At 32.3% G+C, this 16,766-nt stretch overlaps 2 protein-coding genes across 2 annotated transcripts; one reads left to right on the top strand and one right to left on the bottom strand.

Annotated features, from left to right (window-relative positions):
* Positions 1 to 2,629: 2,629 nt before the first annotated feature.
* On the top strand, positions 2,630 to 5,708 carry LOC110698105 (probable WRKY transcription factor 33). The gene is made up of 5 exons (XM_021875508.1): positions 2,630 to 3,305; positions 3,477 to 3,602; positions 4,093 to 4,685; positions 4,782 to 4,943; positions 5,059 to 5,708. The coding sequence occupies exons 1-5, from the start codon at positions 2,922 to 2,924 to the stop codon at positions 5,438 to 5,440; spliced, it is 1,647 nt and encodes a 548-aa protein (XP_021731200.1). The 5' UTR covers positions 2,630 to 2,921; the 3' UTR covers positions 5,441 to 5,708.
* Positions 5,709 to 5,985: 277 nt separating this feature from the next.
* On the bottom strand, positions 5,986 to 8,831 carry LOC110698106 (CASP-like protein 4B1). Its single transcript, XM_021875509.1, has 3 exons — positions 7,812 to 8,831; positions 7,542 to 7,677; positions 5,986 to 6,431 (listed from the first exon to the last, which is right to left on the bottom strand). Exons 1-3 carry the CDS (start codon positions 8,078 to 8,080, stop codon positions 6,240 to 6,242), a joined length of 597 nt encoding a protein of 198 aa, XP_021731201.1. The 5' UTR covers positions 8,081 to 8,831; the 3' UTR covers positions 5,986 to 6,239.
* Positions 8,832 to 16,766: the final 7,935 nt, after the last annotated feature.

Below are 16,766 nucleotides of genomic sequence, written 5' to 3'. Positions count from 1 at the left end.
TTCGATCTTATGGAACTTTATTTTCCAAAGAATTCCAATTCCAAAAAATTCACACATTTAAAAATTCGAATTGAGATAAGTGGATTGAGTTCAATTTAACTCAACCTAAAAATTGGAAATTGATATTTTGCTCTTGTCTTTGGCATATCTGGAGGGATAGGAATACAATGATTTTCGAGCAGAAAATGTTCCACTCTATGCATACTTTCACTAGGTTTTTTGTGGACTATCAAATGAACACTCATTTGCTGCAGGGGAAAGGCAAGTCTAAAGCAGAAAATTCGGTTTCTTCTCACTGGATTCCCCTTAGAGATGGTTATTTGAAGCTGAATACAGACGGAGCTTGGAAGTATTCTGAAAATGCTGTTAGGGGTGGTGTTATCAGACGCCCTAATAGCACTTAGTTTTTTGGATTTTCTAGCAAATATAATGCAGTGACTCCTCTTGCTGCTGAACTTCTTGCAATGAGGGAAGGATTATATCTTGCGGCTGACTTCCAAATCAAGAAGATTGAAATTGAAACAGATGCTGAATATTTGAAGAAGCTTTTCAAGTCGGTGGATTATGTTCCTCACCATGAACTTTAAGCCGTTATCAATTATGTGAATGGCCTTCTTCGTAGCAATGGCAACATTCTGATTAGGCATGTTCCAAGAGAAAACAATGTACTGGCTCATAGTTTGGCTGCATACGGAATGAAGATGAGTATTGGGCATAAGGATCATTTTGTTGTTCCTCCATTTGCTAAACCCATCCACGATGCTGATCTTGGTGCTTCTTCCTCTTCAGGATGAAGTGTTCTTCCTATTTTCTCACTGGTTTGGATGTTCTATCAACACTTTGGATCTTCACTACTTCCTTAGTTTCTGCTCTATCTCTAGGTTGTATTATATCCTCTGTTTTAGCTATTTTATTTCGGATGTATTAGTATGTTTCAGCAAGTACCTATTATTACCAATATTTTCATTAGTTTTGGTAATTTTAGATCCCCTTGCTCTTTTGTTGTAATGAAACTTTATAGCCTTATAGGCTAACATAATATATCTTCGTTTTGAGTTTAAAAAACAAAATGTAAGATTAATTAAAAATAATAGAGGAAGTATTATATCTACTATTTTCATTAAAATATATCATACTATCTTCCATGGCATGTGTAGTATGCCTTTTATTATAATTTTATTTGATAACTAAGAAATAATATCAAACCTTATCCTAAAACCAGGAATATAGTTAAACAAGCTAAATTGAGACTAAGAAAATGGCTTGATTAAAAGCCATACATTTAATTGTCCCAATTTGGATCGGCAAGGGTGGAGCAATGTCAAACTTAAAAAATCTTATTATAAATAATTAATTAAATTTAATTTTTATTAACTACATAACATGAGGAAGACAATTTGTGTAAATTTACACAAATATACCAATATAGAATCATATACACTTTGTATGTACATACACAACACATGACGTATATGAAAGACACAATTTTTTTTCTTACCAAGCAAAGTTTTGTAGAGTTGGTGGAGAACTTATATTGTGACTTTGAGGTAACAAGTTCGAGCCCCACCAACTATAAAATATTTGGGAATAGGGGAATTCCCTTACCTTCCCCCTCTACTCTCAAGCGTTGACCTGCGGAGATGGTCTTTCATTTTACCTTAAAAATATAAATATTTTTTAAAAAAATTGTTTTTCCTTTTTCAAATGAATTTGGGTAAAATTTATCTAAGTTTAACTTAAGGGGTTTTGGTTGAGCATTTTTTGCTATGGATCTTCAATGGTATCTATCTCCATTCCAACCCCTGCAATTTCTATCTCCATTATAACCCCTATGATTTCATACCCACCTCCACCCCTATGATTCTTAATCCATTCCACCCTAGATACAAACCCTAACTAGATATAAATCTATTCCAATATCACACCTAACAAATATGGTAAAGTATGGGGTTCCCAATCCATATGACCATCATATTAGTTCCCAATTCATTCCATTCCAATTTATTAAATCAAATGGATCGAACCTGATGACTAGATCATGGACCAAACTTTTTACCATTTACTTTGTAAAGAAATGTAAAAATGATGCCCAATGAATCATCTTATGAAATGACAAGTCTAATTGATCTTGCTTAGTTATCCCATAGATAAATTCATTTGTCTCCATCTCCATCCAACCTATCTTTATATTACTGTACGCACATATATTTTTCCACTAACTAATAAAACAATCTATCTATTGCTAACCTATCTTTATATTAGTGTACTCGCATGTATTTTTCCATGTACTAATAAAACAGTTTATCTATTTGCTTAGAACAAATAATCTTAATTAATTAAAATTTGCTGACTAGATAATCTTCATCTATGATTCGAGATGCCTAAACAAAGCAAATCAACAATCTTTAATTTATTGCTTGTCATTTCTATTGCTCTTACAATATTTGCACTAAAAATGAAGGAACAACCTTTTACAAGTGACGTGCCATTGCATGCCACATGGCATAATCTAGATATCATTCCAAAGTGCCGGCGCTCTAATGGCATTCTCCTCCTCTTCTCTCCTCTTGTTTGATTTCCAAACTTATACCCCCACAAATGGGACCCACTTTTTTAGAAAATGTTGGCCAAGTCAAGTCAAGAACACAAGCTTTGACTCTCCCCTAAAAATATTTTCTTTTCCCTTCTCATTATAATCATTTATTTTTTCCTCCTCAAAATTCCCAAAATACCCTTTTCCACGGTCAAACTTTTCCTTCCCTCACCTTCTTAGAAAGACCTCCTCAAAGACCTTCATTTTCAAGCCATCTTCACCACAATCCCACTTCACAAAAATTTCCAAACAATCCCCTCTTTATTTACTCCATATATCCTCCTCTTCAAACTTCCATTCCCATTACACTTAAATCTTTCATTTACAAATGTCTTCCTCGGTTGCAAGCTTAGAACCCTCTTTATCCTTCAACAATAGTAGCTTCTCCTTTACTAACCTCATGAACTCCTCCTCCTCCTTCACTGATTTCTTCGCCAACACGACGAATGATGATCATTTGTTGGAGAGTGATTACAACATTATTTCCAAGGAGAAGAATACTAATTTCACTAATAATGATCATAATAATAGTAATAGTAGTAGTAGTAATTGGTCAGGATTTGATCAGTTGATTGAAGTTCCTAAGTTTAAGTCTTTGGCTCCTTCTTCTCTTACTGTCGCCGACCCTACTCCTCTTGCTTCGTCTTCCTCGTTTTTGAACACTCCTAATGCTTTCAGCCCTTCCATCTTCTTAGATTCGCCTCTGCTCAATGTAAGTTTTTTTTTCTCATCTCTTTTCTTTGACTTTATTTTCAATGACTCGCCCTGTTATCTATAAGATTGCGTACATCTGAACCTCATACAGCTCCCCAATCCTGCCTCAGGCAGTCGGGGTTATTTATATTATGGTTATTAACTAAGGTGTGTTATTTTATATGTGCAGAGTTTCCCATCGCCAACTGTAGGAGCCTTTGGTGGTGAGAGTTTCAATTGGACTCAACTTGGTGCTAACAAAGATGAAGGAAGAAGTAACAATAATTTCACTTTTCATGCTTCAAACAATTCAATTGTAAGTCCTTTTTTCTTATTTTTTTTTCTTCTTGTTTGATGATTAATTAGTTGTGTTCTAAATCTCATCCAAAACCATAAAAAATATTAATAAATATACAAATTAATATTGTAATTAATATAATAAATAATACAAGTATGCACAATTATTTCAATCCTAGAAAAAATCCACCGCATGAGTTGGTTGAATAGATATATAATTAATTGAGAACCGTACATTATATAATTTAATGCCCACCAAAAAGACTTTGCATAGGATTGCAAACTCTAAGTCAATGCATAAAATGACAAGAAATTTATATGTATTTAATTTAATTTTGATATATAGCCGCCACTACTTCTAGAAGCCTATTTAGTTATATACATAAATAAAATGAAATTGTGGAAAGATAATTACTTTAATTATTATTTTCTATTTGTATGTTCTCACCTAATAATATCTAAAATTTAATGAAGCTCTGACATTTTTGTCTGACATTAAACATGTGCAGGAAGGGTGGAATTTGGATGAACCCAAGAAGCAAAATGAGATGATTAACAAAGATCAGATTAACTCGAAACCCGAGTTTAATACTAATATTAATAATAATAATCAAATTATGAACACAACACAATCAGATGGTGCTAATATTCAGAGGGGTTACAATGCTGCACCAGTTCAGATGAATAGAGCTCAGAAAAGAGCTGAAGATGGATATTGTTGGAGGAAATATGGACAGAAGCAAGTGAAGGGGAGCGAAAATCCTCGGAGTTATTACAAATGCTCACACCCAACTTGTCCTACAAAGAAGAAAGTCGAACGATCTCCTGAAGGTTATGTGACTGAAATTGTTTACAAGGGGAGTCACAACCATCCTAAGCCTCAGCCTGGTAGAAGATCATCTGTGCAGAATAACAGTAACAGTGGGTTTGATGCTTCAGAGGGTTCTAATGCAGCACTTATTCAGGCACAGACTGATAATTATTCGGCCTTTACACCTGAGACATCCTCGGTGTCTGTGGATGAAGATGATGAGTTTGATCAGACTTCTGCAATGAGTAAATCAGCTAGAGATGATGATCATGAACCTGAATCCAAAAGATGGTAAGAGATTTTTCATTTCTAGTTCCTGTTTTCGTCTATCTGCTGTATTGAAGTGTGTAATTTGTTCTGATCAGTTTCTGATACTTTTTTTCACAGGAAAGGAGAGAATGAAGGGGAGGTGATGTCAGGGTATGGTAGCAGAACAGTTAAAGAACCAAGAGTAATTGTTCAGACAACCAGTGAGATTGATATTCTCGATGATGGTTATAGATGGAGAAAATACGGGCAGAAAGTAGTGAAGGGCAACCCCAATCCTAGGTGAGCACATAGTTTTGAGTTGATCAATTCATGAGCAAGTTTTCCTCTTAGCAAAGTTCGATCTGATTATGCATATATAGGCAGTTCTAATGTTTGAATCTGATTGATTTTACAGGAGCTATTACAAATGCACCAGCTCAGGTTGCCCTGTGAGAAAGCACATAGAGAGGGCATCCCATGACACAAGGGCCGTGATCACAACTTATGAGGGGAAGCACAACCACGATGTTCCAGCAGCTCGTGGTAGTGCCAGCTATAACAATGCCCCAATGCCTGTCAGGCCATCAGCCATAGCCAGCCAACCTAACCAGATAATCGGCCTAAGGCCTCTTAACAACAACATATCAAGTGCCTCAAGACCAGAAGCTCACCAGACACCTTTCTCTTTACAAATGCTGCAAAACACTGGCAGCTTTGGGTTCTCAGGGTTTGGAAATAATTCAGAAGCCAAGGAAGAGCCAATCGACAACATGTTTTTAGAATCTCTTCTTCGTTGAAAATCAGGAATGAACTTCCCAAATGAAATATAGGGTTTAACAATTAGGTTTAGAATCATGTATTTCTTTGTTGTAAAAAAATTATACTACAAGCCTTTTAGACTCTATCTAAGTCTTAGCTTCCACAGAATAATCATAGTTAGGTAATTTGTTTATTTGTTGAAAGGCCCTTAAGCTTTAAAGCTTCCCAGGCCATCAAAATATTTAGGCATGTAATATTTCCACCAAGTTGAATATCAAAGCTTCAGCATTTACTCTTCTGAATCAACAGCAGGAAAAGTCCTTACTCTAATTTTCAGAACAGGATAAATTTCAGTCAAGAGAGGAAAAAAAGCTAAGAAAAGGGGGAAAATAGAGCTATAATGTCATATGTTTCATCATTATATTAAAAATAACCTTGGTTTTCTGACCCTTGGATCGGAAACTAAAGAAACATGTTTGGTTACTTCCAATCAGACAAAACAATGAGAATTAAGGCAAACTGTATCCAGAACAACAAATCGAAATGTTGTTTTCTATATCGACTTTAAACACAATAACAGCCGTTAGCAGAGAAAAGATTAGGAGTGAATTTCTATACTCAAATATTCATTAAAATATACATTTAAGAAAAAGAAAGAAAAGAAAACGAAGAATTACATACAATAAGTTGCAGGCAATATGTGACCTGAAGGGTTCCAATCAGATAGCCTAAGGCCAACTCTAATCATGTATATAAACAATATGTAAAGACTATACTGTATGAAAGAATCAAGTTCAAGAATGTTTAGATTATAAATATATTTATAAGAGGAAATTTTCATATAAATGACTGAGTAGAGAGCTTATAGCCAGCAATGACGGATGAACATGCCAATGAAATGAAAGCAAGGAGAGACATGCTTATGGCTGCTGCACATGAGTCTGTGAAAATGTTATCACCTCCTTCCCGCATTCTGTTTGTCATAGGTATGGCCGAAGAGGCTGATGACAGTAACAAATATGCCAATATCTGCAAATAAACATTTGCTTCAGATTTAGTTTAGTACCACAGAATCAACAGGCAACACATTTCTCTGTTGATAAATATCTATATGGACTTTTTCTTGATTAAATTAATAAGCAATACTTCAAGGAAAAGCTTAATTAACTAATCTAAGTAGACTTGACCAATAAAGTGCATGAACGACGACTAGCAGGTCAAATTGGGTCACTAATCACAACCAATACTTAAAGCATTACATGCTCTGAAAGCTAGAATACCAAGTAAAAGATGTAATAGTATATTGCACCTATTAAACAACAGATGATGATCATGTCACACTAAAGCAGACAGGCATGAAAATTTCAACTCTCATCCACCAAAGGGCCTTAACCCATAACAAAAGTTCAACATGTTTGCAAAATTAAGAAATCAAACAAAAGAAGACTCGGTCTACCACTTTTAAAGCTACCAACATAATCGTTGCTTGCATCACATATGCTTTCATATTCGCGACTATTATATAAGTTTAGTTCAACATGGCATTATATAAGTATGAAAGCTAACCTATCCCCTCTTCCATATCAGCAAATAAGTTGATTAATCTAATAAAAAATAGTGAAAATTGCAAATTAAAAAAATAAATGATTGGAGTTATATGAACTAATGCTGTCACAGTGCCACATACATTTTAAACAATTGTAACTTTGAACAAAATGGACATTATAAAATTTGCTTAATCAATTTAACCCATGACATCAAATACAAGGGAAGCACTCTTAAGTTGCTTAAGCGTAAATTCTATTATAGACCATAGTGTACCTAAAGCTACTGAATACGACTATATGAGTAATTGACACTACCCCCTCGTATTCCATTTGTCACCCGTTTTATTAGACAAATATACCCTTGACCACCAAGTGTTACTCAATATACTATGGAATAAAGACAACAAAGAATAAACAGAAAACAATAAGATAAAGTATTTTCTAGGATTATCCTTTCTACACTCATCCAAGAAACAGAACACTTTAAAAGTACAACGAAAAATCAAAGATTCAGAAATTCAGAAACTTTCTGGAATAATGTAAAAATTAGAATGAATAAATAAATAATAATACCAAAAAAAAAAAAAACCACCTGATCTCCAACAAAATCAATCATAGCTGCAGTTTTGGGATCAACAAATTGCTTCCCTCTAGATAATTCATTTACATGTCTAAAGCATTGTAATCCTGTATATAGTGTCGATAATATTGCAATTGCCAGCAAATACCTATATTTTCAATCACCAAAAACAAATAAAATAAATCCCAATTTAATACTCCAATTGTCCAATTCAACAAATAAAATACATCAACAATAGCACCAATTGACGCGTGATTTTGTCATAAATTCCGAAACTAATACCTGAATTCTTCGTAATTGCCAAAGTCTTGTCCACCCCCGTGATTGTTACTAGCCATAATAATAAAGGAAAGTAAAGAAAAAACCAAAGCCAAAGCTCTTAAAGTTAATGACCCTTTTCTAATTAAATCTTCTCTTTTCCATCGCCGGAGGATTGATCCAATACCGTGCTCTGTTTCTCCGGATGCCGTCGCCGCCACGGGTGATCCCCTCTCCATGTCATTTCCCGGTGAAGCCTTTCTTTCCAATTCTAAACCCACTGAATTTGACATGTTTTGATCAATTTAATTGTATTAAAATTGAGCTAAGTTTATTGAAATATGAGAAATTTGAGATTCTTGGTATTTTTTTTATTTTTTTTTTTGGGTGAAGTGGAAGAAAAGGAAATGCAAAAAGAGGTGAGATGAAGAATTGAAGAAGAAAAAACAGAGTGGATTTGTTGTGTTTGTATTAAGTGAGTGATTTTATTTTTTTTTTTTTTTTTTTTTTTTTTGGGGGGGATAATATGCCAGCTTGGAAAAAGAAGGAGCTTTTTGTTTAATTTTATTTAATTTTGTGTAACTAACTTGTAACAGGGTGGCACTTAAAAACCCAAAAAAGAAAAATACAAGTATAGAAAAAGGGTGATAAATGAGAGTTTATTTGCCCTTTTTAGGGTATAATAATTAAGTTGAATGAAAGAAAGGAGATGATCCAAATAGTTGCATAATTGATAATTGGAGGATGAGGGTGAGGCCGTGAGGGTGAGGGTGAGGGTGAGGGGTCTAGTTCATTAAAATTATACGTAGTAATAACGAAATATTATCAGACCATCTATCCTTTTTTTTTTCTTTTTTTTTTTTTTACAGCTGGGAAACAATAAGGTTTTTGTTGTTGTTGTTTGTATGTGTATAAAAGGTGATATGTGGGATACAAATTTTATTTGCGCTTTTATATTAAACTTTAGTCCCTGGATAATTTTAAATTTATGACGGAATTAATTTACTTTAAGGTATATTTTATAATTTCATTTTATAAAAGTTAATATTATTAATCTATCTTGTCAAAAAAAATATTATTAATCTAATATAATATAACTTTATAAGTGACAACAACAATCGGGAGGGGACTGGAACCAACTACCCAAAATTGATCCCGAATCCGAATCAGCCTTAAGGGTGAACCGAGTGGAGCACCAAAAAAAATATATATTATAAGTGTTTTTCTAAAAGTAAATTTATGTTAGAAAAATGATAACTTTTATGGTAAATAAGGTAACTTTAACATGTTTTACAATAACTTAATGCAAGTCTACCTTAAATAAGATGATTTTTATAGCGGTCGTCTGATATACAACTACCATACATTAACCTAAGTGTCGCAATATCATTGAATGATATTATCCATGTCATCAATATTTTTGACTTATTTTTTAAGCCAAATTATTTTCAAATCTCTGAAATTCATATTATTTATGTCAAAGATTAATTATTCTATTTTCTGAAATTCATTTTATTTATTTCAAAAATTAATTATTCTATTTCTGAAATTCATTTATTAATTTCATGATTGATTCCAGAAATTAAAATATAATTAAAAATAAGTTTTTCATTGTACGTTCTTCATCCACAATCAAATTTCTTTTTTCGAAATTTTGTAAGTTTTATTTATCAATTCATTCAATGATTCAATTGTAGTTTTTAATTAATATGTTTCGTTCACAATTCATTCATCAGGGATTTGTTCTTCAAATTGAACAATGAATTTTTAATCCTTTGTTAAAAAAGAATGAGGCGAATAGATATTTGAAAATATCGCTGTGGACGATGTGTCATTTATTTACGCTCAATTAATAGTGTTTTTCGACTAATCAATCAAAGAACAGAACCTTTTGTGATAGAGTATAAAACATACTCCTAAGCTTCAACCAAACGCGGATCATAAGCTTATAGTTGAGGCCCAAAAATATGTTTTATACTCTATCATTTTGATTCCTTATTAGAATACATGGAATCCTTTTTGATTCATTAGTTGTCTGCACAAAACAGTTTATAAATATCTACAAAATATTGCAAGAACATACACTTTTGAGTTATGACTAATGTCTTTTATTTGTCTTAAATATTGATTATTAGTAAATCTTTTATAATAATTAATTAAGGTCAATCAGGTCATTAGGAGGCTAGCAGTTGTTTACCCAGGCCCATTAAAGGCCCAAAGCGTTGAAGTAGTGTAGAACAATGATCCCAATTGGTCTTGGCTGCACCAGTTGTTAATGGTTGAGATCAACCTCAGTTAGTGTTGTAATACCACTCATGATTGCTTTAAAAAGGATTTGATATAATACTCATATCAACAAGATACATCATTCTTGTATGGAGTTCATATGCTAAGATACTCCACAACTAAGCGTGCTTGGGTGGGAATAGTCTTGGGATGGGTGACCTCTTGGGAAGTTTTCTCGGGTGCGCATGAGTGAGGACAAAATGCGCCGGAAGGACTTGTATTGGTTTGTTGGGACAGTTGTTGGCCCTTGATGTGCATTTCGTCACAATAGGCTCATCCCTAATTTGGGAGCTAATATGCTAAGATACTCCATAGTTAAGCGTGTTTGGCTGGGAGTAGTCTTGGGAGTTGGGACAATAGACCAGGGCCGTCTCGGGATATATAGAGGCCATGTGTTAAGAATAAAATTTAGGCCCCTATTATAACAAATTTGAGACATTGGAATAATTGGATGGTTCTGACCCACATAGTTGCTTACTGAAAAAAAAAAGGAACGGGAAGGTGAGAGTGATAATTAAGAGAATTAATTGTATTTTGGGTAAAAAGAGATTAGAATCATTTAAAACCATGATAAATTGTAGAGTTTGTTGAATTGTTGTGCTGGTAATGGTGAGCATTCAACCCGGAAGCCATTAAGGAGGAAATGAAAGGGTTTTCTTTTTGGGTTATTCGGTAAATTTTTTTATTTTTTGGGCCCCAAATTTTTGGGGGCCCTGTTTGCGGGTGAGAAAAAACCGCCCAAGAGACGGGCTTGCAATAGACCATGAAAGAAAAAGTATGTGTATGCATTTCGTGCAGGACTATATGTCTATATATGCATTTGACAAACTTACATATCGAAATAAATATATAAAATAAAATTAAAAAAAACTATCTTGACTAACCCACTTTGAAAATATGACTCAAGTTTATTGAGGTTAGATTAACACAATCTAAACGTAAATCTTAATCCTATTAAAGCAAAATACGAGTAGTAAAGAAGATGATCCAACAACACAAGAATTTACGTGGTTTGATGTATTAGAATTACGTCCACGCACAAGTGGGGATTCGTGTAATGCCCTGACTTTTAATCAATATTATTAAGTTAATTAATGTATAATACCTATTTTGAATAAGATTTTTCATATATAACGAACTCGTAATCATGTTCCTCTTATCAATATTAAATTGGAATATCTATGCATGAACATACGTAATATTGTACTCTGTAATAAGTTAATAACCCTTGATCATGTTGAATTGCTCGTGAACCTTTTACACGGATCGTGATCAAGAAAATATCACCTAAACATTATTCGTTCCATCTTACGTTTCTCAATTACTTTTGAATAAGTAGATCTAAGCGAATTAACGATATTTGCATATAGCTTATAATTTTTTGATAGAGGATACAATTAAATTTAGGAATCAATATTCTTTGTATTTTTTCATTGTATTTTTTCCCCACGTAAAGATAGATTACTTACCGTTGATCTGTTGGCAATATGACTATACGAGTATATATTTTAATATATTGCATAGTATTTTTTTAAAGTAAGTGATAGTGATTTCTTAAAAAAAAAAAAAAAAAAAAAAAAAAATAAGTGATAGTGATGAGCAGACGGAAAAATTAAATAAAAGGAACTAGTATAGGATCGATGCAAGAAAATAGCTTATTGAGCTATTTTAATCCTAAAAAGATTGTACTTAGTACAACATAATTAAAGGTGGACGAATGTGACGTGACATAGTTTGTGACTTTGTGCTAGATTAGATCTCAATTAATTATAGAGCTTTTAGAGCTTACTAGCTTAGACACAACCTTAGTTTTTTTATTTTTTATTTTTTTTAAATATACTCCGTAGTGTATATAAGAAGTATATATATTTTACAATTTACACCATTAACCACCTATGAGCAGAAAATGATAGAATGATACGAATTATCACCACCGCCACAATTTAAAGCAACTGAGTTAAAACTATCTTATAGTCGTAACTCGTAAATCAGCTCATAATGCTTTACCAGTTTACCCATAAATTACTCATGAGAACAAATTACTACAGCTCGTTTTGAAAGTTACTAAATTAGTACAAGTTGCTTGTAATCCGCGTCTGATTCGGGAAAGCACAAACTGTTTTTTCTTCTGCCAGGCATTTAATCTTTACTTCAGCTTTGGACATTGCCTCGTTTTAAAAACAGCTTCCCCTTTGCCCCAGGGGAGCCAATTGTAAGGACTATATATGCATTTCACAAACTTACATTGAAATAAATACAAGTGGTAAAAAAAATTAGAAACTACCTAGTACTGAGTATCTTGACTTACCCACTTTGAATAATTGAATTTAAGACTCAAGTTTATTAATGTAAGATTAAGTGATTAACTTTCACCAAAAAAAAATAAAAAAATAATGTAAGATTAACTCAAGTTTATTTTGATTAATGTTTATGATTAAAATATATTAGTCTCATTATATCATAAGGATCCCCAAGAAGTTGATAATTGTTGTACGAGTTGGTGAATCACAAGGGTCTTTCGCTAACTTTTTTTCTTCTCAAATTTGAATTCTAGTTTTCATTGCACGAAAAAAACAAAAAAAACTATAATAAGGTACTTCTTCAATAAGAATATAATAAAGCTCAAAATGTACCCGAATAAAATTTAAATAGTACCCGACCTTCAAATTAGGGCTATCAAATAGGTCACGTCGTGTTAACTTTGTGTTCTTGCCCATATTAAACAGATTGATAAACCCTGGCCTTAATCCAAACTTAACCTTATGAAGTTATAAATTTGTTTTCGTGTTCGTATCAGCTTTTTATAACCTATTTCAAATCAATTATCGAGTTATAAATTTATACGAGTAATTTTTAAAACTTATAATATTCCCCGTATATAGACAAGTATCTAATTTTTTTTAACATATATCAAAATTTTAACATTACCTACCCACTAAACATTGAATTGGAGTAAAAAGTCTCTCAACAAATATAAACATAAAACACACAATAATAATTTCTCCAAAAAAACAAACTTTCCCCCACATCCATCCAAAATAAAGGGGTTTACACTTTACTCCACCAAATTTTTTTATCTCTGGACTCCGTACATTACACCCCTCTGCAAATCCTATACTAGTAGTACTGCCACATATTAAATTTCATACTGTAATTTTCAAATTAGAAAAAAGACAGCTGTAATTTGCATAGATGTACTGCAATATGCATATACTTGTATGCGTACACCTCCATTCTTTTATTGGTTATTTTTTTTTCCTTTTTAATTTCTTAGCTATTTATACTCTACTCGTAATGTTTACAGTGTTCCATTCCATTTCATTTTAACTACAGAAAAGCCAATTTCTAAAGCTTCTTCATCATCTATTTCTCAATCATCCTTTCTTGCTTCTTCTTTAATTTCTTACTTCTTTAAAAATGTCTGATCATATATCAACCAATCAAGCCCAACAAATTTTGACCGAAGAGTTTTTCCGCCAAGGTTCGCCCGTGGAGAAATCATGGAAGTTAGTTCACGACTTCATTTGCGGAGCGGGGGTGAAAGAATTCAACAAAGTGTTTTTGAAGGATTACCTCCCTGGAGCTTTATATGGTATTTTTCTTGTTCAAGATTTAGAAACGGTAAAGATTTTCATTTTTGAATCTTTAAATGAACTTATAAAGGATCTTAGTATAATTACTCATGCTAAGCGTTCAAAAGAATGTTTGTTTTGGTGGGTTGTTTTGTTGTTTATTTATGTTAATTTTTCTAAAGAATATGGTATTTTTAACAAGTCTCAAGTTTTACAAATCATTAATCTTTCGGTTTATTTTTCAAAAGGAGATTACAAAAAAATTGTTCAATTTTCTTCCGAAATTTCAGACATTATAGCATTTGCTATAAAAAAATTTAAAAAAATTGTTTTCAAAGAAAATTCATCTTTATATTCTCAAATTTCTTCTAAAATGGGCGAGCAAAAAGCCAAAATTATTTTCTCTCATTTAAAATTTCAAATAGAAGAAATTCCAGAAGATTTTCAAGAAAAAATTAGGTCTGAAATTCTTCGTGATGAAGGATTTCGGATATCGTACTTGGGATTTGCTATTTCGGTTGCGTTAATGCCTTTAACGATTATAAATTTTGTTGGGAATTCACCGTGGTTGGCAGACAACAAAGCTAGTAGTAAACCATTCCAAATAGCAATATTTTCAATTTTAATGGTTGTTATTTTATCTTTAATTATTTGGTTTACTGTGATGTTGTACAAAAAGCAAAAAAGAGTGAAGGAAGCCTCAATATTAAATTTATGTTAGATTAGAATGTTGTAATGAAATATTTTTTGTTTTATTTTTATTATTTAAATGTTAAGGAAATGCATGTTCTCTCGCTTGTTGATGATTAAACTTTGGAGTAAATGAAAAAAGCATAGTATAAAGGGTGCAAGTAAATTTTTTAAAAATTACTCTGTATAATACTTTATAAGTAATTACTAGTGGTCTTGTCAAAAAAGTAATTACTAGTGGTATACTTTGATTATTCACTTAAGCATCTTTAAATAGGAAAACAAGAATTACCCTAGGAGTACACAAGTAGTCGACTATATCATAAAAAGTGAGATACGGACTAATTAAGCTATAATAACTAATCTAAAAATAAAGAAAGCAATCTTATCAACATTGACTAGGTCTTTAAAGATATTTACAATTTTACATAGAAACAGAAAGAATAATTTGATGCTCTATTTATTCCTTAACACCCTCGCAAGATGAATGTCCTTTGGAAAGACTAATCTAGTAATCTTGGAAAAGTGATTGCGGAATATGATAAGCGTGTCGTGTACCTAACAAAAAAAACCAAACTAACTTTACTATGTAGCCGAGCAAGTAAGGGTCGAATCCCAAGAGATTAATGACTAACTAATTAAACTGACTAAAATCAATGATTAATAAGTAACCAATCAATGTCGATAAAACTATACTAAAATAAATATTAACTATTAATCAATGAAAATAGTACAGAATTAAATTAAGAACTAAAGACATCTAAGACTAAGTATCCCCACTAATATGAATCAATGCAATAGAACAATTCTTATCCCTCAAGTAAACCAATAAATATTCCACAGAACGGATACTCCCTACAACAATACTAAGAGTTTACTTCGATAAACTAATAGCTTTCCTAACATGCAATCATACTTATTTTCATTGAATCATACATATTAAAGACATTAAGAATGACATCCTATAAGTCCTATTAAGAACTAACAATTAGCCATTTTCATGCATAAAGGCTCTTATTAGGGTTCTAAAATCAATTAAGAATCAACTTTCGTTGTAAACCTAATCACATTCAATAATACTATTTCTAGTTAATTACTGATAATAAAACCAACCCAAACAAAGAAGAATTCTAAATCCATTCAAAAAAAAAAAAAAAAAAAAGAAGAAGAATTCTAAATTAATTGAATTGGGAATCAAATAATACATCAATCCATATAAGGGTTCAACGAACCTACCCCTAGATTATGAGAATACTCACACATGATGTTATAAATAACAAGACAAATAATTAAAGAAAACATAATAACAGTAGAAAATTAAAGAGATTAAAGATGAAAGAGAAATACTTGAAATTGAATTAAAAGATGAATGCTTCAATGGAGTTCAATGTGTTCTCTCACAAATAGAACAACGTAGAATAGAAAAGGCTATGAAAATTAAATGTTTCAAAATAGGGTTAAAACCACTATTTATACTTTCCTAAAAATAAACATTAAATTATAAAAATAAAATTATCTTTTGCGCACACGTACACGGCCATGTGCTGCTGGGTACACGACCGTGTAGCTAGCCTCTACTTGATCTCAGATTTCATCATGTATATGCACGGTCGTGTAGCTAAGGGGTACATACATGACCGTGTAGGCAGATTTCATAAGGAGATGGCATCACACGACCGTGTAGCTCTTGGTACACGGCCATGTAGCACACAGTCGTACATGGAAAATATCACATGACCGTGTAGTTAGAGGTACATGTCCATGTAGTACTGTCATCATCTTCACTCTAACATACGACTTGCTTCTTATGACTTGCAAATCATCTTATGAAGTTCACTAATCCATCTCAAAAGCATATTCATCATCACTCCAAATGCTCTATTTCATCCTAAAATCATAACATAACAACCAAATAAAAAGAATAGAAGAAATTGAGTCAAACTTGGATAAAACGTACAGAAACAGGAACTATATGTTGAAATTCTATGGTAAACACATTCCAAATAACCCAAAAATAATGGTATAATATCGACTTATCAAATTCCCCCAAGCTAGACCAATGCTTGTCCTCAATCATTTGAAACATGGAACACAAGAAGCTAAGATAAGGGTAAGATAGGCTCTCAACCAAGAATAATATATGTGCCAATAAATTAAAACCAAGTGAAAAACAAGAAATGCAAGTCATTGATTAAAAACCACAATAATCGTCATGCACTCATAATTGACAATCAATCTTCCCACGCATCTCCCCTAACCAATTACTCAATCATATATAAATAACACCTCAATTTAGTTGTGCAAAATAAAACAAACAAGCCACTCATATGTTTACAAGGGTTAGAATAAGAAATCACTCATCCTAATTGTAATTATGCACGTCGACTTCATGCAATTGTCCTCTTTAGATTTGCTAATAGATTTTCTCCAC

Source organism: Chenopodium quinoa, unplaced genomic scaffold (genome assembly GCF_001683475.1).
Source record: "Chenopodium quinoa cultivar QQ74 unplaced genomic scaffold, ASM168347v1, whole genome shotgun sequence".
NCBI classification, from domain to species: Eukaryota; Viridiplantae; Streptophyta; class Magnoliopsida; order Caryophyllales; family Amaranthaceae; genus Chenopodium; species Chenopodium quinoa.
This window is presented reverse-complemented; position numbering and strand designations above follow the sequence as displayed.

Bases quoted from the DNA above. Each gene is read 5' to 3' on its own strand.
- LOC110698105 (XM_021875508.1), top strand. From the start codon at position 2,922: ATGTCTTCCTCGGTTGCAAGCTTAGAACCCTCTTTATCCTTCAACAAT. The intron at 3,306-3,476 runs GTAAGTTTTTTT...TTATATGTGCAG, and splicing joins TAGATTCGCCTCTGCTCAAT to AGTTTCCCATCGCCAACTGT. The intron at 4,944-5,058 runs GTGAGCACATAG...TTGATTTTACAG, and splicing joins AAGGGCAACCCCAATCCTAG to GAGCTATTACAAATGCACCA.
- LOC110698106 (XM_021875509.1), bottom strand. From the start codon at position 8,080: ATGTCAAATTCAGTGGGTTTAGAATTGGAAAGAAAGGCTTCACCGGGA. The intron at 7,678-7,811 runs GTATTAGTTTCG...TTGAAAATATAG, and splicing joins GGCAATTACGAAGAATTCAG to GTATTTGCTGGCAATTGCAA. The intron at 6,432-7,541 runs GTGGTTTTTTTT...GTTTATTTGCAG, and splicing joins TTGATTTTGTTGGAGATCAG to ATATTGGCATATTTGTTACT.